At 41.4% G+C, this 24,120-nt stretch overlaps 1 protein-coding gene across 1 annotated transcript in view; it reads left to right on the forward strand.

Moving 5' to 3' along the window:
• kansl1l (KAT8 regulatory NSL complex subunit 1-like) overlaps nt 1–24,120 on the forward strand; it is a 120,061-nt gene that overhangs the window by 37,070 nt on the left and 58,871 nt on the right. Inside the window, exons 3-4 of the mRNA XM_060928588.1 lie at nt 15,728–15,869; nt 18,590–18,751. Coding sequence (XP_060784571.1) covers nt 15,728–15,869; nt 18,590–18,751 — 304 coding nt within the window. The remainder of the gene's footprint in view (nt 1–15,727; nt 15,870–18,589; nt 18,752–24,120) is intronic.

The raw sequence follows: 24,120 nt of genomic DNA on the forward strand, positions 1-24,120 counted from the left end.
CAATAAAATTATCACTAGTTGTCCGTTGGACAACTGTGTTTGAATGTCTATTTTACCAAGAAAAATTTAGTTGTTGTGATTCCTAACAGAAACAGAATGAAAACTTTATTTTTCCCATCTTTTCTTTTGTTTGTCCTTGACTTTGGTTCGTTGCGGTAGTTGACGCTTCCATTCGCGAGATGGCGCTATATGATATTATGATTATTCACACGAGGCGCCACTGTCACGTAGGCTAGAACGAACGAAGCGTCTTTTTGGACTGATTTTTAATTCTGATTTGATCAGTTACACTTGACCATGATGACATGATGTTTGCTGACTGTTTAACATGTTTAATAGAAGATACTAGTACAACCCCGATTCCAAAAAAGTTGGGACAAAGTACAAATTGTAAATAAAAATGGAATGCAATGATGTGGAAGTTTCAAAATTCCATATTTTATTCAGAATAGAACACAGATGGCACATCAAATTTTAAACTGAGAAAATGTATAATTTAAAGAGAAAAATTAGGTGATTTTTAAATTTCATGACAACAACACATCTCAAAAAAGTTGGGACAAGGCCATGTTTCCCACTGTGAGACATCCCCTTTTCTCTTTACAACAGTCTGTAAACGTCTGGGGACTGAGGAGACAAGTTGCTCAAGTTTAGGGATAGGAATGTTAACCCATTCTTGTCTAATGTAGGATTCTAGTTGCTCAACTGTCTTAGGTCTTTTTTGTTGTATCTTCCATTTTATGATGCGCCAAATGTTTTCTATGGGTGAAAGATCTGGACTGCAGGCTGGCCAGTTCAGTACCCGGACCCTTCTTCTACGCAGCCATGATGCTGTAATTGATGCAGTATGTGGTTTGGCATTGTCATGTTGGAAAATGCAAGGTCTTCCCTGAAAGAGACGTCGTCTGGATGGGAGCATATGTTGCTCTAGAACCTGGATATACCTTTCAGCATTGATGGTGTCTTTCCAGATGTGTAAGCTGCCCATGCCACATGCACTAATGCAACCCCATACCATCAGAGATGCAGGCTTCTGAACTGAGCGCCGATAACAACTTGGGTCGTCCTTCTCTTTAGTCTGAATGACACGGCGTCCCTGATTTCCATAAAGAACTTCAAATTTGGATTCGTCTGACCACAGAACAGTTTTCCACTTTGCCACAGTCCATTTTAAATGAGCCTTGGCCCAGAGAAGACATCTGTGCTTCTGGATCATGTTTAGATACGGCTTCTTCTTTGAACTATAGAGTTTTAGCTAGCAACGTTCTATGGCACGGTGAATTGTGTTCACAGATAATGTTCTCTGGAAATATTCCTGAGCCCATTTTGTGATTTCCAATACAGAAGCATGCCTGTATATGATGCAGTGCCATCTAAGGGCCCGAAGATCACGGGCACCCAGTATGGTTTTCCGGCCTTGACCTTTACGCACAGAGATTCTTCCAGATTCTCTGAATCTTTTGATGATATTATGCACTGTAGATGATGATATGTTCAAACTCTTTGCAATTTTACACTGTCGAACTCCTTTCTGATATTGCTCCACTATTTGTCAGCGCAGAATTAGGGGGATTGGTGATCCTCTTCCCATCTTTACTTCTGAGAGCTGCTGCCACTCCAAGATGCTCTTTTTATACCCAGTCATGTTAATGACCTATTGCCAATTGACCTAATGAGTTGCAATTTGGTCCTCCAGCTGTTCCTTTTTTGTACCTTTAACTTTTCCAGCCTCTTATTGCCCCTGTCCCAACTTTTTTGAGATGTGTTGCTGTCATGAAATTTCAAATGAGCCAATATTTGGCATGAAATTTCAAAATGTCTCACTTTTGACATTTGATATGTTGTCTATGTTCTATTGTGAATACAATATCAGTTTTTGAGATTTGTAAATTATTGTATTCCGGTTTTATTTACAATTTGTACTTTGTCACAACTTTTTTGGAATCGGGGTTGTAGTTACGTATACCTAGTTGTTTTACTGTTCATCATGATGAAATAAACACCAAACACATATGAGTGTTATAACTTTATTTCTATCAATCAGTAATCAAACAATGGCAAAACAAGTTGAAATATTTTACTGCATACTCTATAATATACATCCAGATTGCTTTTTATGCAAATTACTTACCCAGTCAACCTGCAAAAAAGTAGGGCAACTGATACATGCATGCAGGCAAGCAAATTTTAGGGGTTGGTTGCCCTGAGGGCAAGTACATTCAAAAGTTAATTTCGACCCCTGCATCCTTCCTAAAAATCAATGATTTTCCAATTTTTTTTTTCACGGAGAAAAATGGGAAGGTGTATAAATATCAGTCATACTGTTTTAAAGAGAATTAACAAAAGTTTGACCCTCTTATACACAGCGCATTCGAGCAGCACCGTCATTAGTCATGCTTGGTGTCCACAGTTTAAAGTCAACATTACCCAGTAAATTCTGGCTTTTATGTGGAAACGCAAAAGATGTACCAGTTTCATTGATGTATTACTTTTAAGCCTTCTACAGTAGGTGCATAATTGTGATCTACAAGAAGAAGCCTTTATCTGTAATTCTTACCCTGATACTGAAAACTCTAAATCTCTTTTTTTTTTTTTTGGCTTTTTGGCCTGTTCATTTCTGATTGAGGTTTATTTCTCATGAATGGAAAATTAAACCAATGGAAAATGATTGCTGGTTTGTGACCGGGGCAACGGACAGAAATGGAAATTTTATAAAACACTGGATTTTCAAATGTTCATAACTTTGGGGGTTTTTTTAGAATGCATTTACAAAATTAAACAAGCTTTCAATTCATATCTTCATGCTCTTTAATTTGATATATTACACAATACTATGACAACTACTTGAAAAAAAAAATGGCCTGTCATTGCTCGTATTATGGGGGATTTAGCTCAAGTGGTAGAGCACCTGCTTAGAGTGCAAAAGGTAGTGGGATTGATGCTCACATTCTCCAAAGCAACAAATATAACAAAGGTGGCACAGTGGTTAGCACGGTCCCCTCACAACAAGAAGTTTCTGGGTTTGAGCCCAGTCCCCGATGGGGGCCTTTCTGTGTGCATGTTCTCCCTGCGTCTGCATGGGTTTCCAAAGACATGTGGTTAGGTTAACATGGGGTAGCTATGGCCTAAAGGTTGGGCTGAAGTGCCCTTGAGCAAGGTACCTAACCCCCAACCGCTCCCTGGGTGCCATGGCTTGGTAATGCAGTGAGCTGTGCTAATGCCTCATAATGTCAAGGTTCTGAGTTTGAACCTGAGCTTAGGTGAGCACAAGGTCGTTGGTTTTGTTTCAAAGATTTGTAAGTCCATGATCAAATTATGTTAGTCGCAACTCATGTGGAGCCAATGTACATATCTGAATCAAGTAAATTCAACTTTTTTTCCAGTTCAGAAAAAGCAGAGACAGTGTAAAAACTAAACATTGTTAAAATTATATGAACAACGGTATATGAAATAAAAATCTGGCCTTCAATTAAATAATCCATAGTTATGTGCCTTTGTTATAACTGACTGTTTGTATTTTGAGATCAAGTATGCAATAAAAGGGAACTGAAGTCATTTTTAAACTTGCTTTATTTCTTAATTAACATTATTCAATTACGTTTTCAGTTTTATTAACCTTATATCGTGACTCGTATTGGCATATTATATTACACTTATCAGCCTTTTCGGTTTTTAGCCATGTTGAATGTAGTTCGTTTGGTCCACGGCAGGCGTCGCTTATCCGCGCGATCTTCACGAGACTTATGCAAGACTTCAAACGTGAAGTGTCAGTGCCACCATTTTGAAAACTGTTTACACAGCAGCCAGATCGCCATCTCATCTCATCTCATTATCTCTAGCCGCTTTATCCTTCTACAGGGTCGCAGGCAAGCTGGAGCCTATCCCAGCTGACTACGGGCGAAAGGCGGGGTACACCCTGGACAAGTCGCCAGGTCATCACAGGGCTGACACATAGACACAGACAACCATTCACACTCACATTCACACCTACGGTCAATTTAGAGTCACCAGTTAACCTAACCTGCATGTCTTTGGACTGTGGGGGAAACCGGAGCACCCGGAGGAAACCCACGCGGACACGGGGAGAACATGCAAACTCCACACAGAAAGGCCCTCGCCGGCCCCGGGGCTCGAACCCAGGACCTTCTTGCTGTGAGGCGACAGCGCTAACCACTACACCACCGTGCCGCCCCCAGATCGCCATATCATTCCAATTTAGATTAATATCGAGATTTGCCAGCTTCATCAGTGATGGCGTGTCAGTCCTGCGCGCTGTGACATGTGCATCTGAAGGCGCGCCTCGGGCTGCGCACACACCTAGTGGACTCCAGCACACGCGCCGTGAACAAGGCGCACCTGAGTTCAATTAACGAACTGTGTGTTTGCCTATTTAAGGACTGGGCTGATGCATTTGCATCGCGAAGTATTACGATATGCATTACCGAGCCTTTCTACCTGTTGTCTTGATTTCCTGTTTCACGATCTTTGTGCCTGGGCCATCCTTAAAAAAATCCGTTTCCTGTCCACCGGGTGAGCAAAAAAATTTTCAGTCGGGAGGGAGGGATTTTTTTTTTTTTAACTTTATGGATGGATAAGAAATCACAATGCTGTGTTTGCTTTTTCTTTCAGTACTTTTTTATTACAAAAGCAGACACATTTAATAAAATATGACGGTTTAATCAACTGAAACTTGTACAAAAACTTTAAGTTAGCATTTTAAATGCTGACTGCAACATTTGCAAAACTTTTACAAAGGTACTTAAAATGTCCGACACACGGACTTTTTGTAGTTCTAAATCGAGCGTTAGGCCTAGTTCGGATGAAATTACACTATTAAATTATCACTGAATGATTTGTTTTTCTGAATCTTTACTATTTTGTTGTTCGCTAGAATACCATTTTGCGATTTCACACTTAAGCAAATGTTTGAAAACTCCGGATCTCCTTCCTTCATGGTGGCTGCCATTTTTTTGTGCCGCACGGCACATGCGCAGAGCTGATTCGACAGGGCTTTCCACAAGCGCCGCCTGCCGGCCATACAGCCGACTACACAATTAAGTCCAGCCGGCTACTTTAATGACTATTATTTTTGTAGCCCACAGGCTCTAAATATTAATTTTCAATTTTAATAAAATTAAATGTTTATCTAACGGACTGACAATAATGTCAAACTGAACCGCACTCATTTAAGTTGTGATTCGCGCTGTTTGTACCGATAATAACCACAAATTCCCCGCCGACTTCGTTGATCAAGGGAGAGTAACTCATCCGCGGCCCTGACATGCGGTGTGTGTGTGCGCACTCGGCGGAGGCAGTAGTGTGTCGGGGCTGTTGGAGGCGACAACGGAGGGAACAGAAGCAGAGATAACGCTTATTTTGTCTCCGGTAAACCAGTCTTCTCTCGTTCAATTACGTGCTGGCATCAAAAGACACCGTTGGTTGTAAATGAACCCAAACTGAGTGGTTGGAGTGTATTTTCATACACAAATGGAGAAATGTTGGCTGAGTGTGTAATTGTGTAGCCCCACTGCAGACCGTTGTCGTTGTTAATTCATAGCATGCTCAGCTGCGTGAATGTGTCATGCACCGGAAATAAGAGATTTACAAGCCAGGAACGCCTCATGATGCAATACGCAAGAAAAGAAAGAAGATTTACTGCCATTTTACTTTGTATTTGAGTAAAGTGAATAAATAAATGGTCTGTGGAAAATACATTTAATCCTGGGAACTGCATGCACAGGAGTTTATTTTGTGTTTACTCCCCCCGGCTGGCTACTTATTTGTCATGGCTGGCTAGTATGAGCCTTAGTGGAAAGCCCTGGGAGTGCGGAAATGTCAAGTTCGATTTTAGATTTACGAACCCGAAAAAAATGTCGAAAAACCGGCGTTAAAAAAAAAATTTCAACCGCACAAACGGCACTCACCCGGCTGGTGGACCGGAAACAGAACATTTTTTAATAATGGCCCTGTTTCTCGTTTTTGTCCTTACTTAGCCTTTGATGTACTGTTTGCGCCTCAACCGACCCTTTTGCCTGTATTCTCGTTTTTGATTGTTTGCCTGTGCACATATTGTCTTACTGTATATATATTCTTTACTTTATTAAACTGTATACTTCTGCACATACATCCGCCTCCCTCGCGTACGTGACATGGAGATTATTCCATACGACTTTGAACCAACGTGGAGTAGAGAAGAGTTGGAAAGACGACAGGATAAGGACGAGTCCGTCGCGCTGGTATTTACATCATTACTGTCGTACAATTAAAACGTGCCAGATCAGGTGGCTGGTGGGTTTTCAGAATAATAAATACATGTGTGTATTTTTGTGATAAATACATATACTGAGCACATTTCCCACATAATCCTCGCTAAGGTTTCGGACAGCACTACAAAATGGCGTCCCCACTACATAGTGCCCTATATAGTGAGTAGGGAGCGATTTCAGACACAGAGAAAACGTCCAGCTTGATTACATCAGCATTCGAAGGAGGGCGCGCAGGTCTTTTGACAACCTTGGCAGATGTTGGTCACTTTGATTTCCACTGTATGTTTTACTTCCGTCCTACGAAGTCTCATACAGGTCTCAGCAAATCTCGTTTACGGCCATTGCTTTGACATATGGACTGATATATTACAGAGCATATTTCAAACACTCATTACGAGAAATTGCTGTGATTTTCTCTTTTTGTGATTAAAATTGAGTGATATGTTAAATATTAAGTTATTACTGAAAAACTATTGATTAAAAAAAACAGACACTGAGAAATGGTCCTATAAACAACTTTACCAATATAAAAGATTACCAGGACTACAAAAATGCAGAAAAATAGGCTTTACTTATCCAAATGCTCCTGTTGGTTCAAAAGTTAAAGTGCAGAGAACCTCACAGCACAACATGAAGTTACCTTAAAATATAATATAAATGCCTCCGCTTTCATGTAAGAAAAAAAACTATTAATACTAGTACTGTGTGCAGGCAGTCTCTCCTGAAGACTAAATTAAACAATAATTATAAAGTAATAAAATAAATGGCTCAGGCTTCATAGAAGAAAAAAACAATTTGAACAGAATCTCACAGTATGATGCTGAAGCTGCCTAAACAATGGAAAATAAAATACCATTTTGGCAAAAATGTTGGCATCCATTAATTTCTCATCTCATTCTCATTATCTCTAGCCACTTTATCCTTCTACAGGGTCGCAGGCAAGCTGGAGCCTATCCCAGCTGACTACGGGTGAAAGGCGGGGTACACCCTGGACAAGTCACCAGGTCCTCACAGGGCTGACACATAGACACAGACAACCATTCACACTCACATTCACACCTACGGTCAATTTAGAGTCACCAGTTAACCTAACCTGCATGTCTTTGGACTGTGGGGGAAACCGGAGCACCTGGAGGAAACCCACACGGACACGGGGAGAACATGCAAACTCCACACAGAAAGGCCCTCGCCGGCCCCGGGGCTCGAACCCAGGACCTTCTTGCTGTGAGGCGACAGCGCTAACCACTACACCACCGTGCCGCCCCCATTAATTTCTTGTATTAAGTAAAAAAATAATGTAAAGTGCACACAGTCCTTCACTGTAAACATAACACACTTTCAGTAACAGAATTTAAGCCTATATAAACACTGACTCGCACATGCTGCTTCTCTTGAACGTATACACGGAAGTAAGGCGGAAGGTAGTTTGTGACGTCACCTCAAGACGATGCCAACGATTGGTCAAATTTGCAGGAAAGTTGCGGTGATTGGATATAATTGCAACACCGCCCTGAATTCGCAGGGATTGGTTGAATTTGCGTTGAAGTTGCAAATCGCAACATCGCGAAATCCTGGAGGGTCTGATTAGGGTGGTCTGGTGTAGTGGTTAGCGCTGTCGCCTCACAGCAAGAAGGTCCGGGTTCGAGCCCCGTGGCCGGCGAGGGCCTTTCTGTGCAGAGTTTGCATGTTCTCCCCGTGTCCGCATGGGTTTCCTCCGGGTGCTCCAGTTTCCCCCACAGTCCAAAGACATGCAGGTTAGGTTAACTGGTGACTCTAAATTGACCGTAGGTGTGAATGTGAGTGTGAATGGTTGTCTATGTGTCAGCCCTGTGAGGACCTGGCGACTTAGGACAACCGAGACGACTACAAGGCAGCATTTGCAACTGTGCAAACTCTGAAGGTTGTTAATGACACAGCAGAACGAGGAGTAGCTCTGACTGAAGAATACAATGCACTGATTACCACCAATGAAGAACAAAAACAGTATTTGCTTCAAGTTGTCCAAGACCACCGAGAAAAATTCCACAATGTGAATGAAGCGACACTGATGCAGTGACTGAAAATCCTAGAAAACCTGAACTTTTTTTGTTATGTTGCCTTGCTACTCCAGAAAACTCAATGACTTGTACATTATTCAAAATGTTTTGTTGTGTACCATAATTTTTTTCAAGTATCATAAATAAACATTATTACTTACGACAAGCATTTATTCTTTACACCTGCATTGCAAACAGGGCGATGTATTGATAATTTGACATGCTGTTGTCCAATATTTCAGAAGGTTTAAGCAACCTTTAATAATTATTCAAAATGTTCCAAATTTAGGTAAATTAGTTTTTTTCATAACCAAACAAATCTGAAGGGTGAGAGTTTCAGAATTAATAATATGAAAATTTACCCCCATATAAGGCCCACCCTAGTACGTATATGTATAGTTTTTGCCATGTTGCTTCTCGAGCTTTGTTAATTGCTGAGGCATTGCTTTTATTTGCAGTAATGTTTTTATGACAGTTGTATAATTTAATTATACACTGCCCTGCCAAAAAAAAAAAGTCGTGCACTGTAATGGAAACTTCTAATAAACACTTCAGAACGCTTAGCAGTTGTCTTTTCAATTATTTATTATAGTGGATCTTATAAAACAGGAAAAGAAAAGGAGGCACCACCTCAGGTAATGCCGAGAGTGCGCACTCTGAGTTGTCTTAGTGGCTGTTATCTATTATACTCTAAAGGCATTCACTTACTGCTCGCGTCTGCACATGATTGGCTTGAGGCTTGCCCTTGAAGCTAAACATTGGTTCTTTGTTAGAGCATGTACCTGGTGTGCTCTGAGATGCGCAACGGATGCGTGGTTAGGCATAACATGAAACATAAATAAGGCAGCCTGCTTATCACCAGCCGTTAAGCCAAGGACACAGAAACTCAGAGAATAGGAATGTTTATCTACTAAATTTCCTTCACAGCACTCTAATATTTGGTTGGACCGTCTTTGGCTTTGATTACAGCATGCATTCACTATAGTGCTGTTTTGATAAACTTATGCAATGTTGCAATATTTATTTCAGTTCAGAGTTGCATTAATTTTTCAGTGAGGTCTTGTGTTGAGGATGGGAGAGTCGAACCACTGCGTAAAGTCTTCTCCAGCATCCCAAAGATTCTCACTACGGTTATGGTTGGGACTCTGTGGTGGTTAATTCATGTGTAAAATGATTCCTCATGCTTCTTGAACCACTCTTTCACAATCTGAGTGCTAATTTTATGCACGTGCCATCAGGGAAGAAAAATCCGTTGATGTGGTGATAACCTGGTCATTCAGTACCTTCAGGTCATCAGCTGACTTCATTTTATTGCCCCATAATGTCACTGAGCCTCGACCTGACCAACTGAATCAACGCCAGATCATAACACTGCCTCCAGAAATTTGTACAGTGGCCACTATGCATGTCAGGGTAAGAAGGGAAGCTCATTGCTTCATGAGCTTCCCTTCTTACCCTGACACACCCATCACTCAGGAATAGGATCAATCTGGACTCATCAGACCACATGACCTTTCTCCATTGCTCAGTCTTTATGCTCCCTAGTAAACTGAAGCTTTTTCTCCTGATTAGTCTCACTAACTAGTGGTTTTCTTTTGGCCACACAGCTGTTTAGTCCCAATCCTGTGAGTTCTCATGACATTGTGAGTGTGGAAATGCTCTTAATTTCACAATTAATCATAGCCATAGTTCTATTTTTTTTAAACGATTCAACTTCACCAAGCATTTCAGTGATCTCTGATCATAGCCAGCAGGGCTTTGAACCAGAATTTTTTTCCTATTGGTTCGTTCCGAACAGAAACGGAATTTTAACGTTTCCGGTTTTGGGTTCCACCATTAAATAGACGTTCCCGAACCGGTTAAAACAAAAAAATTTCGTTCCCGGAACGGTTAATTACGTTCCCTGTCAGCTGTTTAACAAATGGCTATAAAATTATGTCTCTGTCTCATCCAGCTTAAGCCAAATGTAGGCTAATTCTATTACAACCTTCATTAAATAAGACAAGAAATAATTCAAAACAATTATTATTTCAAATGTTGGCGATTTGGATTCTCAGAATGTCTTCCCATCTACACAAACAGAAAAAGTGCCAAAAATGAAAGATAATTCGTTTAGTGTGTTACCAAAGGCTAGTCAGGCCCTATAGAGGGCTACCGCATGATGTCACCGCGCCGCGAGATTTTGTTAGGCGCCATATTGGAAGACCAAGTACACATCTATGCAAGTACATACATTCATAAAACAAACTACACCTGAAATGTAGCCAGGGCCGGTTCTGCCCTAATCTGGACCCGGGTGCAACATCGCGCAACCCCCCCCCCCCCCCCCCCCCCCCCCCCAAAAAAAAAACAGTCTAAATCAGGACAACCATCACATAACTATAACTATAAACATTTTATATCAACTATTTTAACTAAATGGGCTATAATAAATAAGCCTGCAGGCAGCCACGGCGGGCTGCCTCAGAAAAGTAACCATTCAATGACACAACTGAAAACCTGCAGCCATGGCGGGCTGCCTTAAAAAGTAACCATTTGTCCTACCTTAAAACTCGTTTTGCATTTTCTGCCTCCTTTTTTGTATTTTCGACCCTCCGTTTATTTTCTTTCCTTTTCTGAAAACCCGATTTGTGTCCAGACATTTTGTTCTGCTACCAACGAACTAACTCGTCAGGTCTCGTCTCTCGAGCCCGCGATGATTCCCGTGGGAAGGGCAACAATTGATACATTTTTACAAACAGCCAATAGGGAGGTTGCAACGTTCAGGCTCTTCTTTGCTCAGACACTCAGTAATGCACTTACTCACTTATTATCACATGGAGACGTGATAGTAGTCCACCTTCCCGCTCTCTCCATTCAGTCAGCGAACCCCAGCGGGTCATAGAAACCTGCGCAGGAGAAGAATGACTTTTTTTATTTGTAGGCTACGGAAACTTTGAGGAACGAAATAAAAACCGGTATTAACCGGTTACCATTGTTTTTAATAAGCGTTTCTGTTCCGGAACATAAAAAATAATAAAGTTTCTGGTTTCGTTTCTGTTCCATGTGAAATAGAAAAAGTTCCCGGTTTTTGTTTTCGTTCCTTGAACCGGTTCAAAGCCCTGATAGCCAGTCAGGATCTTATTCCAACTATATGGTTTCCATGAAGTTGATGGTTCACCACTATCCTTCCAGGTTTTAATAATGCATTGGACAGTTCTTAACCCAATTCCAGTCATCTCAGCTCAATTATCCTGAGTTGTTTGCTTGATCCAGGCCAATAATTTGGCCTTCTGAAACACAGTAACATCTTTTCCATGACAATGGGATATGTCTTCCAACATTGTTGTTTAACCCTCTGGGGTCGAGAGCTTCACCAGCAAAGCTTGGAAGGTCTAGAATGAGTAGGTCATGTATTTAGATAAATATCTTTGCAAGTTTTATCATACAAGTATGATAAACATATTGACAAACGTTATATTTTACACTTTCCTGTGTGCCCACTGCCAAATAATAAAAGAATAGGAGTATTAACAGGAGTATTAAAATAATATATTTTTTAAATGACCTAAATTAGATGAAACATAAAACTTGTCACCTTACTCAGTCACACCTGAGTCGGAGCACTGAGCGCCCACTTACACATTCATAAAAGACTATTCATATGGTAATGGAATGATAATCACTTTCACTGTTTTGGTTTCGATTGGTTTCTTTTTCACGGTGGGAACGCCCACCGTAAACAGGATAAAATACATCAGCGATAGTTTAAGCTGTGGGCGGCACGGTGGTGTAGTGGTTAGCGCTGTCACCTCACAGCAAGAACGTCTGGGTTCGAGCCCTGTGGCTGGCGAGGGCCTTTCTGTGTGGAGTTTGCATGTTGTCCGCGTGGGTTTCCTCCGGGTGCTCCAGTTTCCCCCACAGTCCAAAGACATGCAGGTTAGGTTAACTGGTGACTGGTTAACTGGTGAAAGTGTTAATTTCAAGACTCACTGAAAAGAGTCCATCCATTATCTTTAGCCACTTATCCTGTCCTACAGGATCACAGGCAAGCTGGAGCCTATCCCAACTGACTATGGGCAAGAGGCGGGGTACACCCTGGACAAGTCGCCAGGTCATCGCAGGGCTGACACATAGACACAGACAACCATTCACACTCACTTTAGAGCCACCAATTAGCCTAACCTGCATGCCTTTGCACTGTCGGGGAAACTGGAGCACCCAGAGGAAACCCACGCAGACACGGGGAGAACATGCAAACTCCACACAGAAAGGCCCTCGTCGGCCGCTAGGCTCGAACCCAGGACCTTCTTGCTGTGAGGCAACAGTGCTAACCACTACACCACCATGCCACTCCTGAAAAGAGTCAAATACCAAAATAAAGTCAAATACCAGATAAATGAAACTGTTGTAAAAAGCAGTGTTAGAATGTGTGAAAAAAACATTGCCTTACCCATTGTGATGAACCGCTTTGATCTTCTCTTTGAATGGAATGTTTTTACTCTTCTCATTGAGTTCACCTCCCACTGCCAACCCTTCATCCGAAAACATCTCATCTCATTATCTCTAGCCGCTTTATCCTGTTCTACAGGGTTGCGGGCAAGCTGGAGCCTATCCCAGCTGACTACGGGCGAAAGGCGGGGTACACCCTGGACAAGTCGCCAGGTCATCACAGGGCTGACACATAGACACAGACAACCATTCACACTCACATTCACACCTACGGTCAATTTAGAGTCACCAGTTAACCTAACCTGCATGTCTTTGGACTGTGGGGGAAACCGGAGCACCCGGAGGAAACCCACGCGGACACGGGGAGAACATGCAAACTCCGCACAGAAAGGCCCTCGCCGGCCACGGGGCTCGAACCCGGACCTTCTTGCTGTGAGGTGACAGCGCTAACCACTACACCACCGTGCCGCCCCCCATCCGAAAACAATAGGACATAATTTTTTTTGATGGCCATTTAATTGTCCAAATCAATGGAGCAGATTTAAGTTTTTGTGCTTGATACATTCCTAAGACTGAACAGAATCACCTCAAGTGACCAAAACAGTTTGTCACAAAGGGTAAGGTAGTGATTTTTCACACATTCCAAAAACTGCTTTTTGCAACATCTTCATTTATTAGTTATTTTTTAAAAACTACAATCATGACATACATACTGCAGTGGCATGCAAAAGTTTGGGCACCCTTGCTGAAAATGTCTGTTACTGTGAATAGTTAAGTGAGCAGAAGATGAACTGATCACCAAAAGGCATAAAAGTAAAGATGACACATTTCTTTTCAGCATTTTCTGCAAGATTTGTGTATTATTTTTGTTTTGTACAATTGGAGAGTGAAAAAAGAAAAGGAACACCATGCGAAAGTTTGGGCACCCCAATACATTTGAGTTCTCAGTTAACTTTTCCCAAGGTTCCAGACCTTAATTAGTTTATTGAGCTGTGGCTTGTTCAAATTCTTCATTAGGAAAGGTCAGATGATGTAGATTTCAAAGCTGTATAAATTCTCTGACTCCTCAAACTTTTCCCTAAAATCAACAGCCATGGCCTCCTCTAAGCAACTCCCTCGCATTCTGAAAAATAAAATAATTGATGCTCACAAAACAGGAGAAGGCTACAAGAACGTAGCAAAGTGTTTTCAGGTAGCTGTTTCCTCAGATCGTAATGTTATTAAGAAATGGCAGTTAACAGAAATAGTGGAGATCAAGGTGAGGTCTGGAAGATGAAGAAAACTTTGTGAAAGAACTGCTCGTTGGGTTGCTAGAAAGGCAAATAAAAACCCCTGTTTGACTGCAAAAGACCTTCAGAAAGATTTAGCAGACCCTGGAGTGGTGGTGCACTGTTCTACTATGCAGCGACACCTGAATAAATATGACCTTAATGGAAGAGTCATCAGAAGAAAACCTTTCCTGCGTCCTAGCCACAAAATTCAGTGTCTGAAGTTTGCAAATGAACATCTAAGCAAGACTGATACATTTTGGAAACAAGTCCTGTGGACTGATGAAATCAAAATAGAACTTTTTGGCCACAATGTGCAACGGCATGTTTGGAGAAAAAAGGATGCCAAATTCCAGGAAAAGAACACCTCTCCAACTCTGAATCGATCTGTGGATCGATCATGCTTTGGGGTTGTGTTGCAGCCAGTGGCACAGGACACATTTCATTGGTTGAGGGAAGCATGGATTCGAATAAATACCAGCAAATTCTGGAAGTGAACATCACACCATCTGTAAAAAAGTTGAAGTTAAAAAGAGGACAGGTCCTACAATAAGACGATGATCCAAAACACACCTCAAAATCTACAATGGAATCCCTCAAGAGGCACAAGCTGAAGGTTTTGCCCTGGCCCTCACAGTCCCCTGACCTAAACATCATTGAAAATCTGTGGATAGATCTCAAAAGAGCAGTGCATGCAAGACAGCCCAAGAAACTTGCAGAACTGGAAGCCTTTTGCAAGGACGAATGCACGAAAATCCCCCAGGTAAGAACTGAAAGATTATTAGCTGGCTACAAAAAGTGTTTACAAGCTGTGATACTTGCCAAAGGGGGTGTTACTAAGTAACACCATGTCAGGTGCCCAAACTTTTGCTTCAGGTCCTTTTCATTTTTTGGTATTTTATGCCTGTAAATGATGGAAATAAAATGTAATCTTGTGGAAAATATTAAAGAAATGTGTTGTCTTCATCTTTATGCCTTTTGGTGATCAGTTCATCTTCCGCTCACTTAACTATTCACAGTAACAGACATTTTCAGCAAGGGTGCCCAAACTTTTGCATGCCACTGTACATAGATATTATTGTAGCTGAACTTGTGCTGAATACAAAAAAAGTCATATGACTTTGAAAATGCTGCTTAGATTTGTTGAAATTAACAAAATCAGAGCACGCCAAAATTATTAGTGCCAGAAAATACCCTCAGACCCCAGAGGGTTAAGAAATGAGAAGCTACTCACTGCATCAGTTAGGGTTAAAAGAATTGTTGCAGCTGAAGCACATAAATCACTGCAGTAATTATCCAGTCAAAGGCTCTTATGTATTTGCTTATTTAAATCCAAATAGCAATTTTTTTTTTTGAGCTGGACAGTGTAAGATGCAGTGCAGCTGGAGTGAAAAAGCTGCTTTCTCATTCACTCTCAAATTGGTATATTTTCACTCGAAAGATAAGGCTGATTGTACATTGTGTGCATGCGCATGAGCCTACTTGAAATAGCGGTTGCACTTAAACTTTGCTGATGGAACTCAATGAGCCTGGATTAACCTGTTATGCTAAATCAAGCAAGACTATTTCAAATAAGCCTTGCTTTTATGAGCTCACTTCATGGAATACCCCCAAGTTGTCTCCATAGTAGGAAAATTAACCATCCATGTTGTTTAGAGTGAGTCAATGACCCACTCACACACTCTCTCTCTCTCTCTCTCTCTCTCTCTCTCCCTTTCTCTCTCAGCTGTCTGGGGTGCGAGTGGAGGTTTCAATGTGAGAGAGCGAAACTGGCGAGTCAGTGGGCATGGCTGAAGTTCAGGCTGTCTGAGCTGGATTTGCAAATTCAAAAGGTCTCACAGCTCCATCAGCACCTCCTTGCTAACAAGGTAAAGAGGTAACACATCTCCACTCCCAATTCTGTGTATCAAATCAAATACGAAGGATTACAGTCTTAATATGTTGTAATTAAGAAAAACAATGCCAGATTTCAAAACACAGATTCAGGTGCATTTAGTTGTAGTAAATTTTTCTATAGCAGTGCAGCAGAGGAGTGGCTAGCCAGCTGTACTTACTTTGCCAAGAAACCCTAGGAAAGGGACTCAACCCAGAACACACTGATGCCCCTTTTCCACCAAAGCAGTTCCAGGGCTGGTTTGGGGCCAGTGCTTAGTTTGGAACCGGGTTTTCTGTTTCCACTGACAAAGAACTGGTTCTGGGGACAGAAAAACCGGTTCCAGGCTAGCACCAACTCTCTGCTGAGCCAGAGGAAAGAACCGCTTACGTCGGGGGGGGGGGGGCAGAGTTGTTAAGATCAACAACAATAACAAGACCACGAAAGATCGCCATTTTTAAGTGACGAGAGGCAGCAGCTGTACAAACGCGAAGTCTCATTCTCATTATCTCTAGCTGCTTTATCCTTCTACAGGGTCGCAGGCAAGCTGGAGCCTATCCCAGCTGACTACGGGCGAAAGGCAGGGTACACCCTGGACAAGTCGCCAGGTCATCACAGGGCTGACACATAGACACAGACAACCATTCACACTCACATTCACACCTACGGTCAGTTTAGAGTCACCAGTTAACCTAACCTGCATGTCTTTGGACTGTGGGGGAAACCGGAGCACCCGGAGGAAACCCACACGGACACGGGGAGAACATGCAAACTCCGCACAGAAAGGCCCTCGCCGGCCCCGGGGCTCGAACCCAGGACCTTCTTGCTGTGAGGCGACAGCGCTAACCACTACACCACTGTGCCGCCCCAAACGCGAAGTCATCCATTATTATTATTGTTGTTGCTGCTGCTGCTTCTTCTTCCATGTTGTTTTTGCTTCGATATTCACACCAAGGTTTATGCAAACGTAGCAACGTAACTGACGTATACAGCGACGTAATGACGTGGCTTCCCTTAGCACCGTGAGCTATGGAAAAGCAAACTGGTTTTCAGCTGGCTCGCAAGTTGAACGAGTTGTGAACCAGCACCAGCACTGGCCCCGAACCAGCCCTGGAACTGATTTGGTGGAAAAGGGGTATGGGTGGGAGAAGAAAAAGAAGAAGCAGAAGTAGACTGTACAGACATTTTTAATGAAAAATAATACATAAGGATTGCTTTAAGTCTGTAATAAAGTAGAATAGATAGAAATGTCTTGAAACACAATTCAAAATCCAAGTCATTAGACAATCAAGGGACAAACACAGTAATGGAAGAAGACGAAGAAAACCAACATCTAGCACAAATCATCAAACATAAGGCAGAGATGTCTACAAGCACCGGCGACTGGCAGTTTTCTCCGCCTATGCCGGTTTCTTGATTCCAGAAAAAAAAAAAAATTGCCTTTCAATATTCAAGTGATTTATATCGTCTCCACTGCCCATAATTTGGTGCAAATCCAATTATTCCACCACGAATTTGTCTTCGATTCAGGTCTAACATGACTGGAAGCGACACCATATTTGTTGATTGATTCTTGCCTGAGCTGGACCATGTGGCCACGTTGTAGCATATGTAATTATGTTACAGAGCCAGGCAGCATACTACAGAGGGTAACTGAGAAAGCCAAGCACACATACATCTGGAGGGAAATTTCGTACATATTTTGCAAGTATTTTACAGGGAAATGGTTAATAATTTATTTGCTGAGAATGCACCAGAAGGCATCTAAATTTCAAATTGGGGGGGGGGGGGGCATGCCCCCAGACCCCTCTAACTTAGTGTACCTTTGGCTTTGCCACCACAAATTCCAGAGCTTCCTACTACTTTTTTTAGCTGGATACTTCAGATTTTCTGGAGAACCTCGATAAGGGCAATCTAACATGGGGTCACAATATGGTAGAACACAGAATCAGAGAAAACATCACTCAGAACTTGTATACATTTTTTTTTTAATGGGAAGACTTCACAAAAACAAACTGAAGAGATTGTGCTTCGTGCTTATGTAGTGAGAAAACCAGCAAATAAACAAATCAAAGCAAGTAAGTTGGAAATGAACAACTGATTAGAACTCTGGATCCCAATAATCCCATCATCTCACAGAAATAAACATAAGAACTAAATACAGTCATTATTAAAAGTGGTCACATGTTCTGTATACATAGGCATTATATAGTGATTTGACTGTTAGGCATAATCTCATACACATCTCATTGTTGTATAAAAATGAAAAGCTCATGCTCACCTGGCTCTGGAAGAGGAGCGACAATGTGTCTCCACCTCTTCTACTTCTTCTTCACCCAGTTGTGACAATGTTCTGATGTTATATGAATAAAACATTCATGCTCATGCCAAGATTCTATAATCTTCTGTAGAACATAATATCTTATGATCAGGTTAAAAAAATAAAAAAGCAAGATGGTTTTTCCTTTTTCTGGAAAAAAATTACCAACTGGAGGCTCATCGGAAATGCTTGCCTCACTGTTTTTAATGTCACTTGTTCCTCAATTGCAAAGAATCAAACGTGCTAGCTAGATAACCTTAACTGATCACTCAAAAATTACACCACACCAGTATCATTCATATTCGGCTGATTTTTTTTAATTGCACCTCAGTAAATAGAATAGCCAGGTGAAAGTCCAGTGTGATTGCTGCTTTAATCGATGCCTTTTGCTGCAGGGAGGTGTTGTTTTAGCCCAGGCTCAGCCTTTGACAGACCTGCAGATCCAACAGACTCTGCTGACGGAGACGGCTGGTTTGACGTTAACAGCAGGAAACGTGCACGATCTCAACTCCGAGTTTGGCAGCCCCACACACCTTCTCAGAAACATCGAGAGACAGGTGTGATTTAGTCATTTACTCTGGTTTTATTACATACACTTTTAAAATTATATAACAGGATCTTAAAAACAGATAAAAGCATGTAAATATTTTATTTTGAGTCATATTTATTCAGAGACACATGAGAAGTGCTCTTGTGCATTTGTGGGCATGGCTAATTTACACAGTAATCAACCTGGCGTGAACAAATGGATAGCACATAAATTTCAGTTTTGTTCATGTCTCAAGGTTGGACAAGTTGGAAATTCATTAGCTAACAAAAGGGGCAAGTGTGCTGACCAATTCCATGTTTTGGTTCCCTGAAACCCGAATTGATGAAGCTAAAACTCATAGCTAACATAATACAGGGTAAGTCAAAATTATGTGAACACTTAAATGGTAGAAACCATTTATTCACAAAACATACATCATATGTGCAAGGTGATTTACAGGATGTTTTCAACCTGTTCGCCATCGTGTTCAACACACAAAAACCAGCGAGCAACAGTACCATTGCATACATCTATCTTGCAGGAGAAAAATAATCTATTAGTGTTAACCTACAGTGGTGCGTGAAAGTTTGTGAACCCTTTAGAATTTTCTATATTTCTGCATAAATATGACCTAAAACATCATCAGATTTTCACACAAGTCCTAAAAGTAGATAAAGAGAACCCAGTTAAACAAATGAGACAAAAATATTATACTTGTTCATTTATTTATTGAGGAAAATGATCCAATATTACATATCCGTGAGTGGCAAAAGTATGCGAACCTTTGCCTTCAGTATCTGGTGTGACCCCCTTGTGCAGCAATAACTGCAACTAAACATTTCCGGTAACGGTTGATTAGTCCTGCACACCGGCTTGGAGGAATTTTAGCCCGTTCCTCCATACAGAACAGCTTCAACTCTGGGATGTTGGTGGGTTTCCTCACATGAACTGCTCGCTTCAGGTCCTTCCACAACATTTCGATTGGATTAAGGTCAGGACTTTGACTTGGCCATTCCAAAACATCAACTTTATTCTTCTTTAACCATTCTTTGGTAGAACGACTTGTGTGCTTAGGGTCGTTGTCTTGCTGCATGACCCACCTTCTCTTGAGATTCAGTTCATGGACAGATGCCCTGACATTTTCCTTTAGAATTCGCTGGTATAATTCAAAATTCATTGCTCCATCAATGATGGCAAGCTGTCCTGGCCCAGATGCAGCAAAACAGGCCCCAGCCATGATACTACCACCACCATGTTTCACAGATGGGATAAGGTTCTTATGCTGGAATGCAGTGTTTTCCTTTCTCCAAACATAACGCTTCTCATTTAAACCAAAAAGTTCTATTTTGGTCTCATCTGTCCACAAAACATTTTTCCAATAGCCTTCTGGCTTGTCCACGTGATCTTTAGCACACTGCAGACGAGCAGCAATGTTCTTTTTGGAGAGCAGTGGCTTTCTCCTTGCAACCCTGCCATGCACACCATTGTTGTTCAGTGTTCTCCTGATGGTGGACTCATGAACATTAACATTAGCCAATGTACATTAGCCAATGTGAGAGAGGCCTTCAGTTGCTTAGAAGTTACCCTGGGGTCCTTTGTGACCTCACTGACTATTACACACCTTGCTCTTGGAGTGATCTTTGTTGGTCGACCACTCCTGGGGAGGGTAACAATGGTCTTGAATTTCCTCTATTTGTACACAATCTGTCTGACTGTGGATTGGTGGAGTCCAAACTCTTTAGAGATGGTTTTGTAACCTTTACCAGACTGATGAGCATCAACAACGCTTTTTCTGAAGTCCTTAGAAATCTCCTTTGTTCATGCCATGATACACTTCCACAAACATGTGTTGTGAAGATCAGACTTTGATAGATCCCTGTTCTTTAAATAAAACAGGGTGCCCACTCACACCTGATTGTCATCCCACTGATTGAAAACACCTGACTCTAATTTCACCTTCAAATTAACTGCTAATCCTAGAGGTTCACATACTTTTGCAACTCACAGATATGTAATTTTGGATCATTTTCCTCAATAAATAAATGACCAAGTATAATATTTTTGTCTCATTTGTTTAACTGGGTTCTCTTTATCTACTTTTAGGACTTGTGTGAAAATCTGATGATGTTTTCGGTCATATTTATGCAGAAATATAGAAAATTCTAAAGGGTTCATAAACTTTCAAGCACCACTGTAATTTTGACTAACCCTGTATAATAGCAGTGGCGAACTGTTACTCTTTAAGCTGGGACTTCAATTCAGCCAAAACTTAGCCAGGCACACCGAAAAAGCAACAGGACAAAGGATTTTGTAAGGGATTAGCAGCAGGCTGCCAGGTAGCTCTGTAGCTTTTGATGTTGATTTTAAAAGCAACTAAGTAAATTACACAGGGAAATGAATACTTAAGTCTGAATGTGGCGAGCATGCATGGAAGAAGAGTCTGGAGACAGAAATCTTAGTTTCTCGGTTGCTAGCCTGTGCTACTTGCTCTTGATAGCACTGGCTTGACCGCTTCATTAGCATTCACTAACACTACTGATGAACGCTACACCAGCTAGAAGGTTACTTCACTGCTGCACTGATGGTGCCGACTCGCAGTTAAGCTCACGTTGGCCTTCAAGAAGACTGAGGGTGATAAATTTTGGTCCCTCCCACTATAAATCAAAATCTGATTGGTTAATTAATCTGTCACTTCCTACATAAACATACACTGCTATGGCCTTCTGTCCCGGCAATTAAGTCCTCACCAATGAGTGAGCAGCTCTAAACTCTTTTCTGCCTAGAGACAACAAACAAAAAAAATCTCAGTTGATAACTCGATTTTAACATTTTCAGGACAGTAACCCTTTCATTTCTGAAGCAAATTTGATAGAAAATGAGGACAAATTGTAATTAGAAGAAATAATTATGGAATTATGAAAGAATAAAAGCAATTAAAGAATGAAAGAAATTAAATATAATATTTGAAATGCTGGGCGGCACGGTGGTGTAGTGGTTAGCACTGTCGCCTCACAGCAAGAAGGTCCGGGTTCGAGCCCCGTGGCCGGCGAGGGCCTTTCTGTGCAGAGTTTGCATGTTCTCCCCGTGTCCGCGTGGGTTTCCTCCGGGTGATCTGGTTTTCCCCACAGTCCAAAGACATGCAGGTTAGGTTAACTGGTGGCTCTAAATTGACCGTAGGTGTGAATGTGGGTGTGAATGGTTGTCTGTGTCTATGTGTCAGCCCTGTGATGACCTGGCAACTTGTCCAGGGTGTACCCCGCCTTTCACCCGTAGTCAGCTGGGATAGGCTCCAGCTTGCCTGCGACCCTGTAGAACAGGATAAAACGGCTAGAGATAATGAGACGAGATGAGATTTGAAATGCTGATATGTTTGGGCCTTCTCTGAAGGCCTAGAAAGCCCTGACAGTTCCTCTCTGTATAATAGCATACAGTATGTCTAAGTTAGTTACTTAAGTGCATTAATACGAATTAAGTGATAATCATATAGCACCATTATGTTTGCGTCCTGTGATGTTCTCTCCTTGCATTGCAAATAAAAATGTCATTTGAGTCTGGCTAGCATCTTTATTCTCCTTCAGTGTCTTATGTTGAGCTAGATAACGCTGGATTTCAGCTGAACTGCTATATCTAGATTAAACTGGACCGATCAGTTTGCGATACATTGAAATCATGTTCGTGTTATACAGAGTGGAAACGAGTTTAGCTATGACTATGTACTTGCAAACAACAAAGGCACAAAATCCCTCATTAAATCAGAGGTCCAGGTGCTGTGTGGAAGAGGCGAGTGGGAACATTAATAAATGAAAATGTAAAGATGACCAGGCAATGTGTAGACAGATGGCCTGATACATGAATGCATGTTGATGTAAAATACTGTATGATCCACTGGTTTCTTTCTTTTTTTTACTTTTAAAGGTATCACTCAAAAATATAACAAAAGGTCAGTCCTATAATACTCGTTTTACTCCCCTAATAGAACGGGCAGATGAGCTAATGGACATTGAAATCTGGAATGATTGACAGTTGCATAGATGTTTGAACTTCCCAAAACTCCACCCCCTTCCCCCACTTCACATTAGTGATGGTGCTCTCAACTTTACTCGACTTGATTTTCCCACTTGATAGATTCACTGATGCAGCGTTCTCACTTTCTGTCTCAGTCAGTAGAGAAAGTTTTGATTCATTAATGTGAGATAAAGTCAGTGTATCTTCAACTGAGCTAATAAATATACAGTTGTGGTCAGAAGTTTACATACAGTGACCTGAATGTCATCTTGGATATGAATGTCATGGCAATATTTTGCCTTTCAGTAATTTCTTTGAACTGTTCTTTTTCTGTGGCAGAATGTACAGCATACATCTTTAATTAAAAAAAAACACTAGAATTTGGTGCACAAGTTGTAATTTTCTTTGGGTTTTCTGAAATCAACACAGGGTCAAAATTATGCATACAGGGTCAAAAATATACATACAACACACCTAATATTTGGTTAAAATGTCTGTTCGCAAGATTCTCCTTGACCAAACATTTTTGTTTACCATGAACAAGCTTCTGGCAGAATTCTGGTTGGATATTTCACGACTCTTCATGGTAGAATTGGTAGAGTTCATTTAAATTTTTTTTTTCTTGGCATGGACTCGACTTATAAGCACGGTCCATATATTTTCAATAGGGTTGAAGTCAGGACTTGTTTTAAGCTTAATGTTCGCCTGCTTTACCCTCCACAACCAGCTCTGATGCGTGTTTGGGTTCATTGTCCTGTTGTAACTCCCAAGTCGTGTTCAAGTTTCTGATGGTTTATGCTGAAGAATTCTGAGGTAGACCTCCTTCATTATTCCATCCACTTTGTACAATGAACCAGTTCCACTAGCAGCAAAACAGCCCCAGAGCATGATGATCCTACCACCACCACCAGTTGGTATAGTGCCCCTCTGTACATGGTGGTTATTGTGGCCAAACAACTCGATCTGTGTCTCATCTGACCATACGTCTTTCCTCCAGAAGGCTTTTTCTTTGTCCATGTGGTCAGCGTCAAACTTTAGTTAAGCTTGAAGGTGTCAATTTTGGAGCAGGGGTTTATTTCTTGGATAGCAGCCTCTTAGTCCATGGTGATCTCAACTGTAGACAGTGACCCATCAGTTTACAGTTCATGGCAGGGCTGTGCCATGGTGGTTCCCAGATTGTTCCTGACCATCCAAACCAATTTCCTTTCAGCTGAGGGTGACAGTTTGGGTTTTCTTGAAGCAAAGTGGCTTGGCAAAGTGACTACACCTCACAATAACTTGGATACAATTGTTTGAACTGATCTTGGGATTTGCAGTTGTTTAGAAATGGCTCCAAGAGACATTCCAGAGTTGTGTATGTCTGTGAGCCTCTTTTCAAATCTCCATTGACCT

This window comes from Neoarius graeffei, chromosome 9, assembly GCF_027579695.1.
Source record: "Neoarius graeffei isolate fNeoGra1 chromosome 9, fNeoGra1.pri, whole genome shotgun sequence".
NCBI lineage: Eukaryota > Metazoa > Chordata > Actinopteri > Siluriformes > Ariidae > Neoarius > Neoarius graeffei.